This window comes from Pristis pectinata, chromosome 10 (assembly GCF_009764475.1).
Source record: "Pristis pectinata isolate sPriPec2 chromosome 10, sPriPec2.1.pri, whole genome shotgun sequence".
Classification (NCBI taxonomy): Eukaryota; Metazoa; Chordata; class Chondrichthyes; order Rhinopristiformes; family Pristidae; genus Pristis; species Pristis pectinata.
In genome coordinates, this window is record NC_067414.1 from 51,188,492 (window position 1) to 51,214,610 (window position 26,119).

Consider the following 26,119-nt stretch of genomic DNA (forward strand, 5'->3'; position numbering starts at 1 on the left):
GTTTTGCCAAAACTAAGAGCCCTAAATCATACCGGCACATTGACTTCCTTCTGTAATCATATTCCTAATGCAGACATCGTCAATGCCTGAATATGGGGATAGCATTACATCATTTGCAGCAATTGTTGTCCTTTTAATATTACATGCAATATTTGATACGCTTTACTGTCATTTCATTTTGAACCCTTACAAACCAGTAAGATTCCTACAAATGGTCAATCTAAGCAAGTGACAGCATAGACCAGGTCACTCAGGAATTGAAAGTTGCAGTGGAAAGAAAGCTATCATTTACACAGATAAGATGGAACAGGGCTTCACAGGGTATGTGGATGAAGAGTTTTCTAATTGATGCTTCAAGTTATAGGTAGCCAGTGACAGTTGGTTAAAACAAAGATATTGGGGGAAATGGGACTATGCCTAGGAGAGGCATAGATGCCAGAACTTTGTGCTAGCTACAGTTTATGAACATAGGCCATGGAAGGCTACAAAAGAAAGCAATATAGTTGTGGCCAAAATGTTCAATAACAGTAAAGGTGCATTGGAGATAAAGGCAGATTACATTGCAGAGATTTTATTCAGTAACATATGAAGCTTGAAATCAAGATCAAATAAGCTACCAAGATTATATACGATTTGAATTAACTTGCAGATGGTTAGGGGACAGAAATGGAGTTTAAAAAGGTGCAGAGTGGAAATTCTTGACTATTGTGCCTGTTTTTAGAGTTGCAATTGGATTTAGCGACGTGTGTGATGCTTGATTCATTACTAGATTTGCACTACATACATATTGACTCAGGGTGTTTTCTTGTTAGATTTCCCTGAAAGAAATGTACAAGTGACCTTAGAGTCTCTCTTAATTGTTTTATTTCAGGAAACCATACAAAAGTGATCACTGCTTCAAGAGTGAAAGAACTGAGAGCCAGTCTTAAATTGGCACTACAACCCAGCAAAACTGGGCAAAAGAAAAAAAAAAATTTTAAAAATAGGAGATGTCCCCAAAAATGGTTACCCCTATTTTGTAGGGCATAATTTCTTAGGTGGGAGTTAAAGATTAGAAAAACCAGAAGTTTATATATTTAATGCAGCACAATTCACTTACTCAAATAACAATGATTTAATAGCTTTTACATTTTTCTTAAGCCCTGAACTTTGCAGAGTTCACCAGGATCATTATCAATTCATTCTTGCAACATTTTCTCTACTCCTTAAGATATTGGGAACATTCTAAGCTATGGGGACTTATTCCCAGCAGTCACCTCAGGGGTAGCCTATGGTACTGCTGAGACACTGGCTGTGCATGAGAGATCTGACAGGGAAGGCCTTTCACACCACTAGCCAAGTAAGGTCTTAGTGCTTGTTCTAATGACTTTGACAGTCTGCTCAGGATACCACCTAATTGAATCTACTGTCTCCTTTTACCACAGGGCCATAAGGATATTCAATGTAGACTGCTGCCTGATTAACTAATGGTCCAAAGGTGTTCTTTTGCATAAACTTTTCTAGGCACTTTTCTAGATAGGTAGTACAGCATGCAAATATTCCAGGGCAACACCTGAGACAGGTATAACCTCAGAAGTAGCACTTGGTGCTTGTATATTCAAGCGTTTCTATATTCAAGAGTTTGTACACACCTTGATGGCAGCCATCAACACCAGTGTCAAGTCCCTTTTCTCTAGAGATTTGTACATAGAGCCAGTTGATTTTTGATATTTAGATGAAGTAGCTCGCATGACTGCTGGAGAGCAGGCATGGGATATCGAGTGCACCAAAAGCAACTCAGAACAAATTACATATTGTTTTATTCCTGCAATTGAGAGGATGAACTGTAGCCGCAATCCCAATTCTCATTTCACCTTGACTTTACACTCTACTAAAGTCCTTGATGCATACCCCCAGCTCTTCCAAACTATATCCTCAGCACTTTTAGATCATCAGACAAAATGAAGGGAAAAAAGAACAGCTGCTAAGGATTTTGACATCAACTACTGGAATGTGCACTTACCAAGAAGAGCTACAAAGAGATGCAGTGGTGTTTTATCAAGGTTCACATCAAAACAGCTGTGTAAAACAGGACTCTGCTCTACAGAATATATTCAATAACACACATTGAGATTGAGCCTATGCACTGAGGGCTGGAATGAAGCTTGGTGGCAGCTGCCACAGAGGCTCTAAGGAAAGGCCACAGTTTAAAGTTCTGCCACTATTGCACATTGAAGAGTTGGAACCAGTGTTACAGAAACCACCGAGGGTGAACAAGGCAATAGAGACAGACAAAATCTGAGTTCTTCGGGTCAAACATTTCTGGAAGAGAAGCGCAATGATTCAACAAATAAAATTTTGCAGATGCTGGAAGTCTAAAATAAACATAGAAAAACAAAGACTCAGCAGGTCAGGACATGTGTAGGAATGTTGAAACAGATTTTTGTTAAAAATCTCTTGAACTGTTTGGTCAAGTAATACAGTTAAGTGAAAATTGATGTCATGCTGACATGACCCAAGTCAAATGAAATGGTTTCGTACTAAGTATATAAATGTACTGTACATTTGCAAGTTTTATGAATAAAGTACATATTGGAAAAGATCTTTCAATTAAAATATTCCATATTTGTATTTCATGACTTTACTTGAGACACAAAATATTTATACTAATATTTGTAATTTTTTTTTAAAAAAGAGTATCCAATGGGCTAAAGTGCTCCAGTTAATTCAGGTAAATAAACAGGCAATGAAAATAAACTGTCTATAGTTTACAATTGAAGATCAGTAAGTTTCAGTAATGAACTTTGATGGATGGAGAAAAGCAGCTTAAATTAAGTGCTGTATTTTACTTGCAGGCATGCAAACAAAATTAGGCTCACTTTATTAGAAGAACAAACACTGATGCGACATCTACCATATATTATATACCTTGGTAATCTGGGTTGTCATGGTTGTGCAAAAAGATTCAGAAGTTATTGTCTGAGCACTCATCAGGACACCAGGATCATTGTCTCCACTGCCATCACCCTTCAAATATATATTAAAATGAATATAGTTATGAGAAATAGTAAATGCGCCTTTGAATACTTAGTATTTTCAAATCAGGTTAACAAATTAGTTCAATCAAAAACACTCCTAACAGAAAAAACAAATATGCAACACACCTGGAAGAGAATCATTACTGCTGACCAATATGTACAGAAAGCACTGATTCATATTTCAAGCTGGAAATTGCATCTTTAATCCAGTGGCAAAATGTAGAACTGTTCTAATTTTGATATGTCAGTTTTTCAAACAATGGCTATAAAATTTTTTTACACTTAAAAGGTATGAAAAAAAACTCCAAATAACCATATAAAAACTATACAAGGTATGCACACATTTGCATTCTTTCCAAGGCAAGTCTGGTGATAAGTGATTATGAAAAATCTTTCACCATTTTCATTAGGAAATGAAGTCTACCTGCGCAGCTTCATATGTAATGGTTTTAGTTTCTGTCTGAACAATTGGAACTTCCTTTGTTGCAATTTCGGTCTTGTCAGGACTCTCAGTATCAGAGATTGTCACCATTTCGGTCTTTACTACAGGAGGCTATTAAAAAGAAAACTTGGTAAATAAAACCAAAATATACAATAGAAGCAGATTTCAACTTATCTGAAACTCCAAAAACACAGAAATATATTAACATAAATAAAGAATGGAAAAGATTTGCACCATTAATGGGCTAATGGAAAAATACAAAGTGTTTATATTTGAACAGATAGTATGACATAAAACACTAATACAAAAAGTACAGTTTTTTCTTAAATGAAAAGGACCATCACAAAGAAAAGACGTGGTGGTTGCCCAGCCCTCTAATGCAAGTAAGGCAGCCAGAAACCAAGAGTGAAGCAGGCAGAGAGCAGTTGATAACCATGTTTGTCTATTTTGGAGAAAACATAACCTTATTAAATTTAAAAGTGAATTGAAGGTGCTCCAGAAAACCCATGACAGACCAGGTAAAGAGGCAGTATATACTGGAGAGGACTTCAAACACATTAACATTTACTTCTGACCCAAATGCTGTGAACATTTACCTCTGAGTAACAAACAACTTCTGGTATAGCATCACTATCAATATACGAAACATCTCCATTTAGTTTGGGTTTGGTATCTTCTTGCTCTTGCATTGCTTCCTGCAATTTTCCATTTTGCATTTCTTGCAAATCTTCTTCCAGAACATCCTGCATTTTATGTACCACAGAAGCAGGAAAATGCACTTCTTCAATATCTGTTACTGAATTTTTAAAATCCATTGCTACTGTAGTCAGTGTCTTAAATTCATTTTGGTCTCTCTTTACATTTTCTCCTTCCTTGGTCTGTGGGTGGTATTCTGCCTCTTCCTCACTGTCACTATGGCTATCAGAGGATGAGACATTGCTCGCTTTTGCTGCCAATTCAACAAGGGGCACAATTGTGCTGTTTTCAACAGAGCTTTCAAGATTTATTTTTGAATGGCTGGGTGCTCTCTTTACCTCTTCAATCACTATTGCTTCTTCTACTACAGCCTCTGCCTGCTCCTCCATCTCGGATTTCTGTTTCTCATCTGAGATCTACACAAAGAAAATGAATGGAAGAAAAAAATCAAATGAGGCAAGTATGAAATACAACCATGCAAACTTAAAGGATGATAACTGAAAACAAAATAAACGATGAATAACATGACTGAGGCTATGCTCTGATGGGTTTCTCTAATAAAGACCACCTTGGCATATCTCCAGCTCCTGCAGAAAAAAGCCTTCTGTTCTGGAAATAAGTTTTGGAGGACAATAAGCAGCCACTCTTTACCACTAATTTATGGGAAAAATCAATTATGGCAAATGAAATTGCTGCAACAAATTATTGCCTTACAGTATAATACATAATTATGACTAATTATTGCACAGCCATGAAGAGCAAAAGAATTAAAAATGGCATAAACTGTGAGAACATGTAAATAATGATTAGGACAAAACAAAATAAATCAAGGTAGCACGTGACACATACTGTGACTTAATTACTGATCATAAATTCCATTCTAAAAGCACCTCAGACAGCTGCTTGGCGTTTATGAGAGAAACAGATTCAGCAGCAGCTTTTTCTTTCAACCCAGCATCCTCTGATGCCTGAGAAATAGTAGACGAGAAGGAGGCCACCAAGCCTGTTGAGAAGCTTTCTTTACTAAGTAAAAGCGATGTTATCTCCTCTTCTAAGCTCTATGCAGTTAGAAAATTGAGAATAAAAATTAAGATAGCCTTAGAGAAGAAAACAAGTACAAGAGATGTTACAGTATATACCAATAATCCTTTACCTGTAAGCAAAACATACAACCAGATGTTTTACCTCAAACACATCTCTTAATACCAACATACTGTGTAGGTCTAAACAGATTATCAGCTTTGAATAATATTCAGTGTCAAGCTACATTTTCAAATGGTAAATATTAAACCATTGATATGCAAAATTACAGAATTATAAAAAGGTATATTCTCAAACATGTTGTATTAATTAAATTGTTATTCACTGCCACATAAAACAACTCGAGTTTATCATGCTTAATGTCAGTGTTCCTGCAGCTGTTGGAAACCATCCATATTCCAAGTGTTGAGCATTTGTGAAAAGCTTCACTGTTTCATGACAATTTATTAACTGGTAGTAATTTAAATTGTAGCTATGCAAAACATTTAAGATTCTTTGGATAAGGTGGTTATTTTGTTATTCTAGAAAAGCTGCTGTTAAGACCAAATTCCAGTCAAGACTAATGAATCATATAATAAGCCATAACCATATTTTGGTCATGATGTTTCTAATGCAATAAACAATTTCCATTTATATAGTGCTTTTATCGTAACAAGTAAAACATCCCAAAGTGCTTCACAGATATCTTAAAAGTTGATGCCAAACCACATGGAGATACTAGCGATGGCCAAATGCACAAGTCAGAAAGTAGGTTTTAAAGAGCACCTTAAATGAGATTTAAGAGGGAAACCCAGATTTGAGGCTTCAAAATCAGAAGGCAAGGCTGGCAATGACACTTCAGTTAAATTCAGGGATGATCCAAGAGGCTAACATTAGTGATGGGTAGTTAGTTCAGAGGCTTGTAAACAGAGAGAGGGAGCGCGAGAGCACGAGTGAGCGAGTATGAGGGATTTAAAACAGAGAGCGAGGATTTTAACAGTCAGACATCGCTTACCGCGAGCCAATATAGGACACAAAACATGAGGGGCATGATCGGCAGAGTGAAAACATGAACAGCAGAGTTCTGAATGATTGAGGGCATCAATTCATTGCCATTGACAATCACAATCAGTTTGAATGCAAATTAATGCACTTATTCTTAAGTTAACCTCAATACAGCAGAACTAAATATTTTTTAAAAAATGTTTTCTTCATGACCCACGTTAGGTTCTTAAATCAAGAAACTCAATGCTGTTTGAATTTGTAACCAGAGAGACCACTGAGGTCAGATGGAACAGATACCACACATAGTGGACCATGACCTGCCAAAAGGGACCACGCAAAGCTCCTAGTAGATGTGCAATAGCTATAGCCTTGCTCCTTTGATTCACAGCTCATAGCATGACTCCTTGCAGTCAAAGAAATGCAGTGCACTACCTCTCCCTACTGGGAGGGAGGCAGAGCTTAGCTTGGAGCAGAGGCAAAGATCACAGCAGTAACAATGGCAAAGCATTGAAATCGAGACCACAAAATGGCAAACGTTCCTGCATCATCACCAACCCACTATAGATGATGTCCTGCAGCAAGGACTTGAGGTAATGACCATGGTTCCAGGCTGAGCACCTGTCTCAGAAAACATCCAATTTTCTGAGACCACTGATGTTTGCCCAAATGGCTGCCAGTACAGTTCTCTGGTTCCTTTCATTGCACTGCCACTCGTACAACCAACATCCTTCCACCCTTATTCTGCACTAAATTAAATCTTAAAGGTGGAGTGTTCAGCCTGAAACTTTCAGTATTACATAGCTTGTCAATGCTGCTTTAAAATTCAGTCACAACAGCATCTGGCAATTTGGACCTGCCTGATTATCCCTCAAATCAAGGCATCTTGCATTTCATCTGGACAGTAAATAAACCTACATTAGACCATTGTTTATTGACTACAGCTCCACCTTCAATACTATAATTCTAAGCAAACTCATCTCCAAACTCCTGGACCTGGGACTCAACACACCCCTTTGCAACTGGATCCTTAACTTCCTGACCAACAGACCGAAATCAGTAAGGATCAGCAGCAACACCTCCAGCACAATTATCCTCAACACTGGTGCCCCACAAGGCTGTGTCCTTAGCCTTCTGCTCCACTCCCTATGCACTCATTACTGCATAGCCAGATTCTGCTCCAACTCTATCCACAAGTTTGCAGATGGTATCACAGTAGTGGGCCATCTCTCAAATAACGATGAGTCAGAGTACAGGAAGGAGGTAGAGAGCCTAGTGACATGGTGTCATGACAACAACTGTCCCCTCAATGTCAGCAAAACAAAAGAGCTGGTTATTGACTTCAGGAAGGGGGGAGGTGAACATGCTCAATGGTGTTGAGGTCGAGAGCTTTAAGTTTCTAGGAGTGATCACCACCAAGCTTGTTCTAGTCCAATTGTGGGTCGAAGGACCTGTTCCTGTGCCGTACCATTCTAGGTTCTATAGCAACTGCTCTGCCCGAGACCACAAGTAACTGCAGAGAGGTGTGGACACAGCTCAGCACATCACGGAAACAAGCCTCCCCTCCGAGGACTCTGGCTATGCTTCTTGCTGACTGGGTAAAGTAGCCAACGTAATCAAAGACCTCACCCACCCTAGAATTCTCTCTTCGCCACCCTCCCACCGGGCAGAAGATACGGCAGCCTGAAAGCACGTACTACCAGGCTCAAGGACAACTTCTATGCCGCTGTTGTAAGACTATTGAACTGATAAGATGGACTCTTTACCTTACAATCTACCTCATTATGACCTTACATCTTATTATCTATCTGCACCCTCTCTGAAATTGTAACACTTTGTTCTGCACTTTGTTATTGTTTTCCCTTGTACTACCTGATTGCACTGTTGTAATGAATTGATCTGTATGAACGGTATGCAAGTTTTTCCACTATACCTCAGTACATGTGACAAACTAATTATCAAAAATTTACCAATTTCACAACATTTATGCTCCTTGCTTTGTAGCCAAACTTGCAGCGAGAAATGCAATATATTTCAATAGAAAACTACTATAACTGGGTACTTCCATACAAAATTGAAAGCCTTGGCACATAATTTGCCACCAGTCTGACACTAACAACTGCTGGAAGCACGAGGCTGAATAGGCTATAAAATTGCTTTCTGCAAGTTGACCATATTCCCAGAATGCCTTATGAAGCCAACTGGATTTTAAACTGAACTCTAAGAATTCCTCTTTTGCTGAAGCTACTCCTGTGACATTGCGTAGCTAACTTGATTAGATTCTGCCATGAGGTGAGAGGGTCAGAGTATTTAGACTGGGGTAGGAACTGAGTGAGACACCATCTACAACCTTCTGGAGAATAGTATCATAGTATCAGTCAATTTACAGCATCCCTTTAAAAATAATGGTTTTTGTGTGCAAGTCAGAAGTCAAGGTAAGAGGAGTACTTGATATGTCATTGAATCACCAGTGGTGGAGTAAAAGAATTCAGGGATGCATAAGTGGCAGGAACAGGAGGAATCCAGAGTATACAGGGTTATAGAGGTAGGCTGAAGTAAGCTAATGGAGAGTTTTGAACACAGGAAGATAATGAAAAATTGCATCATTAGAAGATAAAAGTTAAAAAAATATTGGTATTTTATTGTTCAACTGCTCAATTCAAAGAACTAACGTAATTATTTTCTAAATATCTCCATTCTCTAACTGTTCACAAGCCCCATTTCAAATTCTTAGAAAAGTAGAACAAGAGCGGCTGGCCACCAATGTGCCAAAATAGCCACGTTTGGAGGTAATAAAGTTCAGGATGAAGTTTCAGAGAGCAGATGAACCGAAGGGTGCAATCAGGTGAAATTATGAAGATGGAAACAAGTCTTAGTCATGGCTCAAATTTTGTGATCCAAACGTAATTTCAAGGTAAAAATTACAAGGATGTAAACTGACTGGGTGCAGTTTCAGTTTTCAGGGTGGATGAAGTGGGCAGCCAAGGAGCAGAAATTGTGGAACAAGGATGGAGACACAGAGACTGCAGGTGCTGGATTCTGGAGCAAAAAAAAGTAAGCTGAAGGAACTCAGTGGGTTGAGCAGCATCTGTGGAGGCAAAGGGATAGTTGACATTTTGGGTTGGGACCCTGCCTCAGTAGTTTGTTTTTATTTGTGAGAGGATGATAGCTTTGGTCTTCCTAATATGAGGAGGAAATTTATGCCCAACTTAAAGATGACACTGAACAAGTCTGACAATTGAAGAGGTCAAAAACTAGTAAGTGAGCACTCAAGTAGTGAACGCGTTGAAATCCACAGTATTTTCAAGTTAGCATTCCTGAAGGGTTGCATGCAGACGAGAAATAGAAGGGTCCAAGGATAAATAGCTGGCAAATACCAACAGTGGCATAGGTACAGGAAGGGAAGCCACATTGGTGATCTTCTTTCTGGATAAGGCCACAGAATTGGAAGAAATTCAGATCAATTAAAAAGGTAAAAGAATTTAAAGAACCAGAAAGAATAGGAAGATGCAGCTAATTCCCACTAACTGAACTTTTACAGGACTTGCTCGCTGGCCCTAACTTTTGCAACGTTAGCTGAATACTTTTCAACCTCTGGGGCAACAAATCGAAATTCTACTCGCATTAATGGAATACCGTCTTGCTGGCTGTATCTGCTGTATATTAAATGAATTTGGAAAATTGCAACCCAGATGCAATGGAACTTCATTCCCTAATTTTACAGCAGCAATGTCAATCAGAAACCATAAGGCTTTATTGACTGACAATGCCAGCATGGAAAAAGGAAACATTTGTGGTCAGTGGGACTGATCCAGAAATGGGAAAATGTAGGTATAAGAGTCCCTTGAAACTGTATGCTGACTTGGCAAATGCATGAGCTAATGGCTTTTGACAAATACGAAATAGGTCTGTTTTCAGTTATGTCCCTTTGTTCAAGACTCTCCCAATAGTGAAAACATCCCAACATCTACCCTGTCAAACCCCCTTAGGATCTTGTACGTTTGAACAAGGTCACCTCTCATTCTTCTGACTGACAAGGAAACTACATTCCAGGTGAGGCTTCCCCAACATCCTGTACCATTACAACAAAACCTCCCTATTTTTAAATTCCAACCCCCTTGCAATGAAGGACAAAATGCTGTTTACCTTCTTAACTTCTTGTTGAACCTGCCTGCGGGCTTTTTGACCCCCATGAATCAGTGCATTTAAGCAAAACAATTTACCTTAAAGCCAGAAATGAACCGTTCTTGCAACTTAATGATTTTGGCAGCAGCATGGAAGCCTGATGTCTATTTATTTCTTGTTAGACAATTAATACTGGATTGACATAAATGAGAAACTAGGTACAACCTGATGAATCCATCAAACTTGGCCAATCAACTGAAACAGGTTTTCAACCTGGGTTTTGGGGATTTTGTAAGTTGGACGAGTGCAGTTGAAGATTCTTAAGCAGCTTTGAATATCTATACTTAAATGTTATATGAATTTGGGACCCACTTGCTTTGGTTTAAAATTTTGTGATCTTTTGAACTAAACATCAAAACCTAATTGCAAACAAGAGTAGGCCATTCACCCCTCCCATTATTCAATATGATCATGACCAATCTTTTACCTCATCATCATTTTCCTCTATCAACACTATCCCTCAATTTCCTTAACATACAAAAACCCATCAATTGCTGTCTTGAATATACTCAGCAACTGAGCCTCTATAGGCCTCTCGGGTAGAGAATTTCAAAGATTCACCACCATTTGGGTGAATACATATCTTTTAATCTACCCTGAATAGCCAATCTCTTAATTTGAGACTGCAACTCGTTACACCACAGCCAGGGGAATATTATTGTCAAGACCCGTGAGAATTTGGTAGGTTTCAATGAGATCACCTGTCATTCTCCCAACTTGAGAGTGTAGGAAAAGTCTGCTTAATTTTTGTTCATATGGCAAATCTGCCATCCCCTGAATGAATGTAGTAAACATTTGCTGCATCTCCTCTATCAAAATTATATCCTTCCTCAGGTAGGGAAAACAGACCCAATGTTCCCAATGCAGTCTCATCAAAACCCTAATATTTGAGCAAGATGTCTCTACTCAGGCTTTCAAATCTTCTTGCAGAAAAGACCAACATACCGGTTGCCTTCCTAACTGCTTACTGTACCTGTTAAATTTCAGTGATTGTTGATCAAAGACACTCAGGTCATTCTGAACATGAACATCTGTCTCTCATAATTTAAATAATCCACCTTTCTATTTCTCCCCCACCCCCAAAGTGGATGACCTCACATTTTCCACATTATATTCTATTTCACAAATCTTTGCCCATTCACTTGACCTGTCATTACCCCCGTGAAACTTCTTTCCACACTCCTCACATTGGCACCAGCTTTGAATCGAGAGCAAACTTGGATATATCACACTTAGTCTCCTCATTCAAACCATTGATATCGATGTGAACTGCTGTGACCACAGCATCAATCCATGCAATATCTCACTAGTAACAGCCGTACAACCTGAAAATGATCCAATTTATTCCTATTCTGTTTACTGTACATTAACCAATTCTCGATCCATGGGAGAATATTCTCCCCAATCCAATTGTGTTAAATATCCTCTTCTGTGGGGTCTCAAAGGCTTTCTGAAAGTCAAAATGCATCAAGTACATGGTTCCTTTTTTATTATGCAAGTGACAACTTTGGAAAATCTAACATATTTGTCAAACATTTTCCTTTCATAAATTTACTTTGACTCTGCTCAATCACGCTATTATTTTCTAAATGTCCTGCTAACACTTAATAATAGTTCCTAGCGTGTTCCCCATTTCTGTTGCTATGTGAAGTGGTGTTTTTCCCCATTTCTTCTCGCCTTCCTTTCTTAAACTGTGGGGTTAGAATTGCTACTTTCCAATCTGTTGAAACAGTTCAAGAATCTATAGAATTTTCGAAGATGACGACAAGTCCTTCCATTATCTCCAAAGCTACCTCTTTCATAACCTTGAATGTAGGTTATCAGGTCTGGCAATTTGTCCACTTTTGGTTTCATGAATTTCTTCAATATTATAATTATTGCTAATTTCTTTCAGCTCCTTGTTTTATATAGATCTGTTGTTCTCCACTATTTCCAGCAAAGCTCTTTCAGTCTCCTTCCAGGAAGGTAAATAAAATGTGCATTTAATTTCTGTGACATTTCCTTCTTCCCCAACATAATACCTCAAGTTTCAGTTAATCCACATTAACTTTTGCTAATCTTTATATATGTATAGATCTCCCCCCCCCCCCCCCCCCCCCCCCCCCCCCCCCCCCCCCCCCCCCCCCCCCCCCCCCGCCCCCCCCCCCCCCCCCCCCCCCCCCCCAAGCAGCCTGTTATGGTGTTTTCCAGATTTCTCCTATATTCTTCCTACCATCCCATCATTGCCCTGGTACTGCCCATTTCAGAATTTTGACTCCCCCCAGTCCTCAGGCTTCCTGCTCTTTAGGCACCATTACAAGCATTTTGCTTTGATCTAACATGATCTTCTATCTTCATTTTGTCAGGCACAGTTTGACCAATTTTCCAGTTAGATTTTTGCACCTTATAAAAGCGATACGAATTTGTCATCCCTTTAATATAGCTTTTCAATCTACCAAAGCCAATTTATACCCAAAACTTCATAGCTTGCTTTGCTTAGATCCAAGACCCCGATTTCTGACTAAAATCACTTCCAATCTTAATATATCTTAATCATATTTTGATCACTCTTCCCTCAAGATCCTTTACAAGATTATCAATTAACACTTCCTCATTGCACAGTGTTGGATTTAAAATAGCCTTTTCACAAGTTGGTTCTTTAACACACTGATCTGGAAAGCCATCTTGTATGAATTCATCCTCTATACTATGACTGTTAATTTGGTCTCCCCAATCTGTATAGATGAAAGTTCCCCATGATTATTACATTAGTCTTGTTGCATGCATCTTTAATTTTCTGATTTATATTCTGTCCTACAATAGCCAATTTTCTTTGTGTGGGGAGGGGATAAATTCCCACCAATGGTTCCCGCTCCTTGCTGTTTCTTAGATCCCTCTAAATTGATTCTTCCACTTGATCTTCTGAGCTAAGATTCTTCTTCTCTATCACAATTATCTCATCTTTAATACTCAGGGCTACCTTCATCATTTTGTCTTTCCCTTCTAAAATTTTAGTACCCTGGAATATTAATTCCCAACCTTTGTCACTTTACAATTGCATCTCCATAATTGGTGTCAGATCATACCCATTTATTTCTAATCGTGCTATTAATTTAACTACCTTGTCAGGAATACAAAAACATTGAAAAAGATGAATAATTGAGACATGATAAGCAAGCAATTTTATCATTTTGTTAATGCATTCAAGCACTGATACCGATACCAAGTATTGAAAATAATTTTAGTTTACTCTATTACGGTTGAAGAATTACAAGCTACACAAATGTGAACATTCTTCATGAAGGATCAAGCCTTGCATTATATCCTGAAATTCTGCTTCTGACACATACCCCTTCTGTTTGCAGTGATAAGGGTTTAGTCAACCGATTTTCCCATTCATTTGGACGTGGTTCAGGTGTGGATTCCATGAAACTGCGTTTTAGCTCACTAATGCTAGCTTGATGTTTCAATAGATCCTCCTGGGTTTTATCAAGGTCCTAATTTCCGCACATGTACACAATAAGAATGAGACACAATAGGTCAAAACTAAATTAGTACAAACAAATGAGAAACACACAGGAACACCAAGGCTCACTGAAAAATGGGTTCTTAATTGAAAGAGCATGCTAGATTTTTTAGGGATAGTAATTAAAGAGGTTGGAATATTTACCTCGCAGCAACACCGCAAACAGCAGGTGCTTACTGACACCAGACTTCAATAATTAGACTGGAGGCTCTGAACAATTAGAAATAAACTATTTCAGATCTATGTAGTTTTAGAATGTTTGACTATGAAGCAGACTTTTTATACTTGCTATAAATTTTAGAAATCTTGTTTCCTTTTTTTTCTCTTAAACTCAATGCAAATAACCATTAAACAAAAATGAAATATTCAGTGAGACAAGGTGTATGAAATTGCACATTTAGCTTGGAAACCTGGAGTGGCTGATTTAGTAGATATTATACATATTATCAGGTAAAACTGCAAGATTTTACCAGATTATGCAAGAACAGTCAATTAGTTTGTTTTACTCTGGGACAGTATTCCTGGTTAGTAAATGTGCTCATTCATCCAAATATAACCATGTAATGCTTTTGGTTCTACCTAACATTCAACTTAGTCTTTACTGCATGCTAAATTCTAAACTAGTCCAGCACAGCACAGAATTCAAGAAATGTGCCTTTGGGAGGTGTAGCACGCATTTCCATTCCCATGCACTGCATGCAAAATTCACAGTGACAGCCTGCTAGTGAAAGGTCATCCAGTGCAATGCATCAGTTGTCTAAATACTTCTATTTTATACCAACCTCCAACATTAAATTGCTATGTCTGATATAAATATTTCCTCCTTCTATGCTCAATGACTTATTCTGTGAAATTGAAAGAAAAAATCCAACATAAAAATAAGTAAAATTAAATGTACATGCACGCACCAAAAGTGAGAATTAGAAAAACATCTTAGAATCAAAATCTACACCACTACATCCCACACGCATCTCTAAAACATTCAAAGCCAATAACTAAAATGGGAAAAGGAATGAAAGAACGTATTAAGTGGCTTCAACCTTTAGTAGTTGTAGTGCTGTTTCATCCTGTTCTGTCTGTATGCGTTCAGCAAGTCATAAAAAGAAAATATTATTCCTTAGCTAAAAAGTGACAATTACATGCAAACAGTAACAATCTTATACACATTTTGCCTATTTCATCTGCCTCTAATTGTAATACTTTTCTACCTTTCACTAACTTCCATAACATGGATTAACTTGCATTTATTTCAAGGTAATGGTCTTGAGGATAGTCTGTATTACAGTAGAGGTGGTGCTGGAAGTATTAAAAGGTATGAAGTTAGACAAATCTCCAGGGCCTGACCACATATATCCAAGAACACTGCAGGAGGTTATAGAAGAAATTGCTGGAGCCCTGACTGAGATATTTGCAATTTCATTAGCCACGAGTGAGGTGCCCGTAGACTGGAGGGTAGTGAATATTGTGCCTTTATTTAAGAAGGGAAGCAAGGAAAAACCTGGGAACTATAGGCAACTCCAACATCTGTGGTAGGTAAGTTACTGCAGAAGATTCTGAGGGATAAGATGTACGTACATCCGGAAAGACAGAGGTTGATTAGGGGTAGTCAGTATGGCTTGGTGTATGGGAGATCATGTCCTATGAACTTGAATTGTTTTTATTTTGATGATGTGATCAAGAAAGTTAATGAGGGCAGGGCGGCAGATATGGTTTATATGGACTTCAGTGAAGCCTTTGATAAGGTTCCACATGGTTGGCTGCTCTGGAAGGTTAGATTGCATGGAATCTAGGGAAAGCTGGCTAACTGGATACACAACTGGCTTGGTGGTACAAAGCAGAGGGTGACAGTGAAAGGTTGTTTCTCGGACTGGAGGCCTGTGACTTGTGCTATTGCCTCGGTGGTCAGCGTGGACCCATTGTTGTTTGTCATCTATATCAACAATTTGGATAAAAATGTACAAGGCATGGTTTGTAAGTTTGCAGATGACACTAAAATACGTGTTTTAGTGGACAATGAAGGTCATCAAAAATTACAGGGGGATCATGTTCAGCTGAGTAAGTGGGCCAAGGAATGGCAGATGGAGTTTAATTCGGATAAGTGCGAGATGTTGCATTTTGGAAAGTTAAATCCAGATAGCACTTTCACAGTGAACGGCAGGACCCTGGGGAGTGTTGTAGAATGGAGGGACCTTGGAGTACAAAGTACATGGCTCACTGAAAGCAGAGTCACAGGTAGACAGGGTGGTGAAGGTGGCTTCTGGCACACTGGATTTCAAAGTCAGGGCATTGAGTATAAAAGTTGGGAGGTCATGGTGAGACGAGTAGTGCGTGCAGTTTTGGTTGTCCTGCTATAGAAAATGTGTTATTAAATTGGAAAGAGTGTAGGAAAAACTTAGAGGATGTTGGGCAGGCTAGGACTTTATTCTTTACTGCATAGGAGACTGAGAGGTGGTCTTATAGAGGTGTATAAAGTCATGAGGGGCATTGATTCCCAAACCCTGGGAAACAAACTGTTTCCCAGGGTTTGGGAATCAAGAACTAGAGGGCATAGGCTTAAGGTGAAAGAAGGGAAAGATTTAATAGCAACTGAGGGTCAACTTTTTGTATACAAAGGGTAGTATCTGTATGGAATGAGCTGTCAGAGGAAGTGGTTGAGGCAGGTACAATAACAGCTTTTAAAAGACAGTTGGACAGGTACATGGACTGGAAAGGTTTAGAAGGTTATGGCCAAACACTGGCAAATGGGACTAGCTTGGCTGGGGCATCTTGGTTGGCACGGACCAGTTGGGCCGAAGGGCCTGTTTCTGTGCTGATTAACTCCATGACCCTATGCCCAATGATTAAATAAAAATAGCAAAAGTTTCTTTAAACTTTTATCTCATGCACAGTTGTAATGGTCTCATCTGTTAAAGATCATATATTAGAGAAATGGCAAAGATTCTAAATGATAATTTTGGATTAGTCCTGAAAATAGAAGACACTAAAAATATCTCAATGATAATAGATAACCAAAGGGCTCGATGGAAGGAGGAGCTTGAAATAAATACAAGGCAAACGAACGAGGGCAAAGAGTGGACCTGATGGCCTCCATCCAAAGGTCTTTAAGGAACTGGTCACAGAAATAGAAATGAGATGATTGTAACCTTCCAAAATTCCCTAGATTCTGGACAAGTTCCAGAGGATTAGAAAAGTCTGTGTGTGTGTGTCAAAACACTTGGAAGCAGACAAAGCAGGTAACTACAAGCCAGTTAGCCTAACATCCATCATTGGGAAATCACTAGAATCCATTCTTGAGGTGTTAATTGTAGGGCATACATAAAATCATAAGGTAACATGGTTTCATGAAAGGGAAATCACGTTTGACAAATTAGCTGGAGCTCTCAGAGCTGCAACATAATTTCAGAATGAGAGTCCACCTCCTTGAGGACTCGAGGAGGAATTTCTTCTCTGAGAGGATTGTGAGTATTTAGAATTCTCCAGCCCAGAGAACTGTGGAGGCAGAGTCACTGAATATATTCAAAGCAGAGGTTGACAGATGTGAACTACAATGGAGTCATCGGGTATGGAGAGCAGATGGGGAATTAGTGTCCAAGCTAAAATTGAATCAGCCATGTTCTTATTGAATGGTGCAGCAGTCTTGAAGAGCCTCCTCTCACTTATCATGTCCTAATAAAAAGTTAGAATTTACAGAAATATCTGTACATCAACAGCAAACTAACACTAATGTTAAAATTTGAGGGCACGAGGGATTTTATTTTGAAGGCAATTATTTGGAAGTGACTGCTTGACATAGAAATACATTCGAAACGTCTAGACTTAATTCATACTGTACATTAGAAATAGATTGTACCCAAAAATCCCATTGTTGTCAACCTAGTGTTCTCCAGTATTCCAAATGAACTATTCAAAACTGTCCAGTCAAGTGGATAACAGGGGGAGCAGATGGAAATGGAAGTTGACAAATAAAAAATTAACTCTGGTTGCTGAAACAGTACCACCAGCCTCATAACTGTTACTTCAGTTCTACAAAGTGCAAATAACTGGAATAAATTTTGCAGTAATGCTCCTTTTTTATGAAAAGGCAAAAACAACAAATTTCAACAAGTGATAAACATCCATTCAAGTGTAAGCTTAATAAAACACCTGAAAAATGTTTACAGATCAAATAGTTTCCACATCAGGTGTGAAAGTTGCCCACTCCCTGGTTTACTGGATTCAGAGTACATTCAGGAACTACAATATTAGAAGGGAAATTTGTAGTCAATGGAATAAGAGAAATAGGTTGAAATTTCAGACCCCAAAGTACAAGATTTAACACTTATTTAAAATGGTCATAACTTCCTGCACCAAAGGAGAACTTTTTTTTTTAAGTATCTTTTTAATATCATACATCAAAAAAGACTGGTTAAATGCCACACATTAAGTGGCAAAATTACACACCTCCTCTTCCTCTGCTCTCTCACTCAGGTCATTGTCATAAGGAGCATATAATGTAGTCGCCTTAGGCTCCAGGTAACAGAGAGACAAAGCAAGTGGAAGGCAAAGGGCAAGTGAAAAAGGGACAGACTGGGATGCAGACAGAAGCAGCACAAAGATAAGGATGATGGAAGGAATAAGTGATGGAGATGTAATGGGAATGTACTTTTGAAAGCTTGGTGGAACCAAAGCAACATAGTTGTCAGGAAGGCTAGGAAAGCTTATGTACCCATCCTCATCAAGCAATGAAGGAAATTTGGGAGGAAGACACTTGTATAGATTTAGAAATGCAAAACCCAATGTCTTTCTTACAGAACTGGATTCAATTTCAGTTTCCTTCTGATCCTGTACTGCAGGATTAGAACACTGAGAGGGAATGGTAAATACAGGAGCAGGATAATGAGTGATTAGCCCTAGATCATTCTTTGGAAGTGCTGTGCATAATCTGTTAGTGGAAGAAATAGACTCAGAACTACATTCTTGGTCTAATTCACCAGCTGAAAATGCACTATCTTCTGAAATGTCAGAGAGAAAATCTGTTTCAGGAATAGGAAAGAGATTAGGAGAGAGGGAATAGGTAGAATATGTAGGAGATGGTGGACAAATGTTGTGAAACTAAATTAAACTCAAAGTGCACACATGTTCCAGAAGGAAGAGGGCAAAGGAAACAAAAAAAGAGAAATATTAGTCAAAGTCATACAGGAAGTGTCTCACATTTCAACGAATGGAGGCCAACAAGAATAGCCTTTACAAGATGAGTAGGGTAAACAACACGGGAAAAACAAGCAAGACAATTTGCACAATAATTACTCATCTCTCCTCCCGTGGACCTACTCAACTTGAAATTCAAAACATACAAATAAATTGCGTTTATGATTAATAAATCTACTCCTTTTTTTTCCAGCAAACTCATTTTGTTAAATTTATAAGGCATGGTCCTATTACATTCCTGGATTATATTAACTTTAGCTATCACTAATTTAACAGTATCACTTGAATATAAACATGTGTTCTGACAACTAGATTTTTCAATAACCAGTGGACTCGACGATCCTATGCACCTGGACACAGAACTAAAAATGTGTCCTTTTATTTTCAACATTTACATTCATTACTTTTCACTTCATTCAATTTGCTAAAAATCTTAAAAGGTACACTTATGCACTGAGCTGAGCTGAAAAATCTATTCTGTAACATGGATAAATTTGAATGCAATAATATTTTGCCTTTCAATTATTTCACAAGATAAGGAAGCAGAAGTAGGCCATTCAGCCCATCGAGTCTGCTCCAAGGAAAAGGGAAAAAAGAAAAAGAAATTAGAAATGGGGGGGGGGGTAAAAGAGGAAAAAAAAAACCTATTCTAATCCCAATTTCTGGCCTTATCCCCATATCCCTTGATACCCCGACTATTTAGATATCTATCTCTTCCTTAAACACCTCCAATGATCTGGCCTCCACTGCTGTACCTGGCAAGGAATTCCACAAAGAAATTTCTCCTCATCTGTTTTGAAACTGTACCCTCTAATTCTAAGATTGTGCCCTCTGGTCCTGGACTCACCCACCAAGGGAAACAGCCCAGCCACATCTACTCTGTCCAGTCCTTTCAACATTTTAAATGTCTCTATGAGGTCCCCTCTCATTCTTCTGTACTCCAGTGAGTACAGTCCAAGAGCCGACAAACACTCATCATACGTTATCCCTTTCATTCCGGGAATCATCCTCGTAAATCTCCTCTGAACCCTCTCCAACATCAGCACATCCTTCTTAAGATATGGGGCCCAAAACTGTGCACAGTATTCCAAATGAGGCCTCACTAGTACCCCGTAGAGCCTCATCAACACTTCCTTACTTTTATACACTATACCTCTCAAAATGAATGCTAACATAGCATTTGCTTTCTTTATCACCGATCCGACCTGGTGGTCAACCTTTAAGGTATCCTGCACGAGTACCCCCAAGTCCCTTTGTACTTCTGTACTTTGAATTTTCTCTCCTTCTAGATAATAATCTGCCCGCTTATTTCTGTTTCCAAAGTGTACAACCGCACATTTCTCAACATTGAATCTCATCTGCCATTTCCTTGCCCATTCTCCTAAACTATCTAGGTCTCTCTGCAACCTTCCCGTCTCCTCAATACTCTCTACTCCTCCACCTATCTTGGTGTCATCCGCAAACTTAGCCACAAAACTATTTACTCCATCATCCAAATCGTTAATGTACAAGGTAAAAAGGAGCGGCCCCAACGCCGACCCCTGCGGAACACCACTAGTAACCGGTAGCCAACCAGAACAAGATCCTTTTATTTCCACCTTTTGCTTCCTGCCAACCAGCCAATGCTCCACCCATTCTGTTATCCTACCTGTAATTCCATGACCTTTCATCTTATTAATCAGCCTCTTATGGGGCACCTTGTCGAAGGCCTTTTGAAAGTCTAAATACACAACATCTACCGCCTCTCCCTTATCCACCCTACCTGTGATTTCTTCAAAAAACTCCAATAAGTTGGTCAGGCAGGATCTTCCCTTCACAAAACCATGTTGGCTAGGACCTATCTTGCCTTGCACCCTACGTATTCCATAAACCCATCCTTGAGGATAGATTCCAATAACTTTCCCACCACTGACGTCAGACTAATAGGTCTGTAATTTCCTTTATGCTGCCTCCCACCTTTCTTATACAGCGGAACTACATTTGCGACCCTCTAGTCCTCCGGAACCATGCTGGAGTCTATCGATTCCTGGAAAATTATCACCAATGCCTCCGCTATTTCTAAAGCCACCTCCTTCAGAACCCGGGGATGCACCTCATCCGGTCCGGGAGACTTATCAGTCTTTAGCCCATTTAGGTTTCCTAGCACCTTCTCTCTAGTAATCTTAACTGAACTCAGTTCCATTCCGTGAAACTCCTGACTAACCGACACATTGCTGATTTGCTTGAAGACTATTCATTCACTACCTTAGTGATCTAGTGACTACTCCTTGTGATTTATTCTAGCTTGGCCAGCAAACTCATTCAAAATATTGCAATTTTCTTATTTTTGAGTAGCTAATTCAGTGCATTAAAGTTCAGGGGACAAAGTATACCTTCCTTCATGTATGTAGGATGGGTAAAGGAAAATACATCACTTTTTTGGTGAATAAACTTCAATTATTTTTTTTCTCCACAAGGACCAGATAATACTACAATTCTTTTCTTTTTTGAAGAAATTATTGGCAAAAATATTACTTGGCCAATACAGCTGTAAATTATGTGGAAGGTAGGGGTCCTGTACTATACGTTTTGTATTATATTCTCAGTCGTGAACTATGCAATATTATTCCCAATGAAAAACTATTAATAAAAACAGTACCTTTGTTTCCACAGGCATTTCCAGCTGTGAGGCTTTCGAAGTGGTTACATCTTTTACTGCCAACTCTTTATCTGCTTCTGTTTTATTAACACCAGCTACTGTTGCAGTGTCCTCTGCTGTTGAACCTAGACATGATAATTCCTGCTGTAGACCCACTTCATTAATGCCACCTACTGGAGCTGTTAGAAAAAGATTTCTGTCAGCTTATAATAGACTTGAATAAAATCCTCAAGACACATCAAATACAGTGCCTTGATAAAAACATGTTACACCTGCTCCAAAGATAATATCTGAGGAATGAAATACTTTCAAACATCAGCATAGATTTTTCCAGATCTATAATTCACCTTAAAGCAACAAAAGAAAAGTTAGTGGAGAAAACATACATTCAGGTAGAAGTATCTGTTTCATTTTTTTGTATTCAGTGTGTCCAAAAAAGGCAGTCCAGAAGGATGAGCACCTCAGTTAAGACAGTGGTAAGTCATGTAACCTGAAGAAGAATCTTGCTGCTTTGTTACAGTCTACTGGTGGTGTTTTAGGTTTGAAAGTTGACCTAAAGTTGTGACCAATTATGTCATAACTACAAAAGCTCTGGAAAAAAACGAACTGAATTTTAGGTTCTCCATTATTTCTGAAAATACACTTTAAAAGAAAATTTTAAGAACCTCTCTGAATTAGTTAGCAGAAAATATTCTGCTTTCCAAGAATGGATCACACTCCCACCTACCTCCATCAAGACTTCTAGACATTCGCTTACTCGAAGTGCGCTCAAAATATGGTGCAGGTCTGTCAATGAGGATGCTTGCCTCCCGTGTTTGAGCTTGGGTGCGCCCACTATAGCGGAACTTGGAACCTAAAGTCAGGAACTTGCTTTTTGGTGTTTGTTCAGGAGAAAGCAACCTATAAATAATGATTGCAAAAATTTAAAACTAAAACTAAGTGAGCATACAGTTACATTTCTGAGCATTTCAAATTTAGTAAATAACCATTAAACAAATAGTTCAGACATGGAAAGATGAAATCTGATATGCAAAACCACTGGGAAAAGAGTTTTAGCAGCTTGCATTTTCATCATCTAAATATTGTGAAAATCTCACTTTGAGAATGAAATCCTTCTTCTATAAGCTTCTTTCTTACCAAAGGGAGTATTTCATACTACAGCTCCTTTCCTCCTCTTTGATAATGTATGCTTGTATATTGAGGCAGTCTGTTATAAGCTATAAAAAGTCATGTGCTTGAAATATTATAGGAAGGCATAGAAAATTAAAGCAAAGGTACATTTTACCCAAAGCAAAACAGGAGGCTCTCTTTGAATTATAGTTACATCTGCCTTTATGTTGACCATGTGCAGACAAATTTGACAAATTCAGGTTAGCATTCATAAAATTTGGTGTCAGCAGCGCATGGCTTCAGATGCACATGCAGCTATTTAAGGACTCTCTCATCTTGACATCTGCCAACACTGCACCCCTACAATATCCAGTCTGGCCTCTCACCATACTAGCTGATCTGGCCAAAGGCCTTCCAACAGTTCCTGGGATTTCATGGAGCAGCCTCAGATCCTTAAGAGGAACGGCCTTGCTGGAATCAAGGCAAGTGCGTGGAGACCAAGAGGTAGAACTCTACTCCCGTAGCTGTCTGCCCAGGTTCTAGGGGTCCCTCCAATGCTGGGCCTGGAACTAGGGGTCCTCCCCTCTGCCAGGCCTGGAATCAGACCCTCAGTATAGACCAAGGTCTGTATCCAGAACTATGCTGTGTAGTGTACTGGTGCCCATAGGTCTGTCTGAATAACACCAAGGTAATGCAGTTGTGAGGCACATACCTGTCACTGTATGACATTGAGTAACGAACTGGTGGGCACTGGTCTATCATTACAACATTGTGGTACAGTACTAATGAAGAAAGATCTGTCCCTGAATAATATTAGGATGCTGCACTTGCCAGCATAGATCTATTACTACATACAGTGCAGTACTATACTCGTGGACACACGTCTATCACAACAAATCCAGGACAGTACAGTTGCAGAGCTAATAGAGTAGCTGCTTCACAGCTCCAGTAACCCAGGTTTGATCCCGACTCCAGTGCCATCTATGTGGAGTTTGCATGCTTTGCCTGTGACCTTGAGAATTTCTCCTGGATCCTCCAATTTCCTCCCAAATCACAAAGATGAATTGTTTGGTAGGCTAATTGGCCAAGCTAAATTGCACCTAGTGTGTTGGCAAGTGGAAGAATATGGGGGGAGAGTTGATGGGAATGGGAGTGAAATGTGATTAGCATAGGATTAGTATTAATGGGTGCGTGATAGTCAGCATGGATAGGATAGTTGGCCAAAGTACCCAGTTCCATGCAGTATGACTCCGAGCAGTGGCACACAGAAACCACTGTACAACATGGGTACAGCAATGATAGGCACAGGTCTGTCACCGTACAACATGGCATAAGTGAGCACGTCCCATTGGCTCTAACTGCAATTTTGAGGAGGTCTTTTGAAGAACTGGGACAGGCATGGGATATTTTTTTTTAAATAAATCGAATTATCTTACCTCTTACCACAATTATCTTACCACAAATTCCCTCCGGATTTTAGTCGTGTTAAAAAATGGCAAGTAAACACAAAGGTCAAGGATTCCAAGATAAAAAGCTGAAATACAGTGGTTTTTGAAGGTGGACAGGGAGAAAGTGTCCAGCTTCCTGACTTAAGGGAGTGGGAAACCTTTGTCCTATGAGAGGACCAGCTAGCTATTCTTAATGGCTTGCAGAGTTGCCTTTGGAGTTCTCTGCCTCTAGGACTCAGTCTACTTGACTACTAGCTGGGCCATTCAAACAGAAGCCCTTTCTCATCAACTGGAGGGGTGTTCAAGTGACCTTAAACAGAGTATAGGAGATATAGAAAAGTAAAATACTGTAGATGCTGGAGGTACTCAAAAGGTCACTAAGTGCCTGCAGAGAAGTGCAGAGTTAACATTTCACGATTAATATGGAAACAGAAAATGCTGGATACACTCAGTAGGCCTGCCCGACCCGCCAAGCATTTCCAGCATTTTCTGTTTTTAATTTCACATTTCCAACATCTGCACTTTCTTTAACATTTCAGGTTGATCATTCCATCCGAAATATTAACCGTTTTTCCCTCATAGATACTCTCCGAACTCGAGTATTTCCAGCATTTTCTGTCATGTGAGATGTCAATGCAGTTGCAAGGAGAAAGAAGAGCAGAAGCCAGGGGTGACGGTGGGGCGGGTAGGAAAGCAAAAGGAATTCGACTGGAGCTACACGGCATGTGCATTTTTAAATATTCCGTGGTTTATGTTTAAACTAATATGGCAGGGGATGGGATGGGATGGGAATCTATGCTGAAACACTGAGGGAAGCAAAGCAGAAATCAGAGCAAAAGTCAGAAAAGGGAAAAGGAACAGTGGAGTACAGAAAAGTCAAACGCAAAGGACACAAAGGTTACTAGATTCTAAAAGGACAGCGAGTGTAAGGGCACTTTATCTTAATTCCCCTTAGTATTTGAAACACGGTCAATGAACTTGTGGCACAAGTCAGTACAAGGGGGTATAACTTATTGACCATTACAGAAACATGGTTGCAGGGTGGAGATGATTGGGAATTAAATATCCAAGGGTATCAGGTAATACAGAAGGATAGGCGGGGATATAAGAGAAGTGGGGTAGCGCTCTTAATTAAGAATGAGATCAAGGCCATAGTGAGAGATGATAAGATCTAGGGAGCAGAATGTTGAGTCCATCTGGGTAGAGATTAGTAATATTAAAGGGGGAAAGAAAATCACTGGTGGGAGTTGTCTATAGGCCACCGAATAAATAACATTACAGTGGCACAGGCAATAAACCAAGAAATATTTTATGCATGCAAGAATGGAACAGCAGTCGTCATGGGGGACTTTAACTTCCACATAGATTGGGCGAATCAAGTTGGTCGAGGCAACCTTGAGGAGGACTTCATAGAATGCATCTGTGATAGCTTTCTTGAACAGCATGTTAGTGAACCTACAAGGGAAAATGCTATCTGAGATCTGGTCCTGTGCAATGAGACAGGTAAAATTAATGATCTTGTAGTAAGGGATCCTCTTGGAAAGAGTGATGGAAAGAGTATGTGAGTACAAATGGAGGGTGCAATAGTTCAATCTAAAACCAGTGTATTCTGCCTAAACAAGGGAGACTACATGGGATGAGGGAGGAGTTGGCTAGTGCAGACTGGAAACACAGGCTATATGGTGGAACAGTGGAAGACTTTCAAAGAGATTTTTCACGATGCTCAACAAAAGTATATTCCAGTTAGAAGCAAGGACAGCAAGGGTGGGGAGAGACAGCCTTGGATAACTAAGGAAATAAAAGAAGGCATTAAGCTAAAAGCTCATGCATACAAAGTCGCCAAGAGTAGTGGGAAACTGGAAAATTGGG

The 26,119-nt window shown here is 39.3% G+C and overlaps 2 protein-coding genes across 6 annotated transcripts in view; one reads left to right on the forward strand and one right to left on the reverse strand.

The window, feature by feature from the left end:
- LOC127574762 (small leucine-rich protein 1-like) overlaps positions 1-26,119 on the forward strand; it is a 112,691-nt gene that overhangs the window by 26,697 nt on the left and 59,875 nt on the right. Inside the window, exon 3 of one of the 4 annotated variants that reach the window (XM_052024055.1) lies at positions 4,526-4,770. The exons of 1 other annotated variant lie outside the window; for it this stretch is intronic. In XM_052024055.1, the coding sequence (XP_051880015.1) occupies positions 4,526-4,588 (63 nt within the window). In that variant the 3' untranslated portion in view covers positions 4,589-4,770. Of the gene's footprint in view, positions 1-871; positions 2,310-4,525; positions 4,771-26,119 lie in introns of those variants that run through there. 2 more of the 4 variants (XM_052024059.1, XM_052024058.1) reach the window with 2 other exon arrangements.
- The window catches only part of epb41l2 (erythrocyte membrane protein band 4.1 like 2), a 116,754-nt gene that overhangs the window by 10,386 nt on the left and 80,249 nt on the right, over positions 1-26,119 (reverse strand). For both annotated transcript variants that reach the window (XM_052024054.1, XM_052024053.1), the window contains exons 13-21: positions 22,420-22,592; positions 21,693-21,871; positions 18,308-18,958; positions 14,908-14,943; positions 13,692-13,838; positions 5,046-5,213; positions 4,056-4,571; positions 3,442-3,570; positions 2,908-3,006 (exon numbers count right to left, since the gene is read on the reverse strand). In XM_052024054.1, the coding sequence (XP_051880014.1) occupies positions 2,908-3,006; positions 3,442-3,570; positions 4,056-4,571; positions 5,046-5,213; positions 13,692-13,838; positions 14,908-14,943; positions 18,308-18,958; positions 21,693-21,871; positions 22,420-22,592 (2,098 nt within the window). The remainder of the gene's footprint in view (positions 1-2,907; positions 3,007-3,441; positions 3,571-4,055; positions 4,572-5,045; positions 5,214-13,691; positions 13,839-14,907; positions 14,944-18,307; positions 18,959-21,692; positions 21,872-22,419; positions 22,593-26,119) is intronic.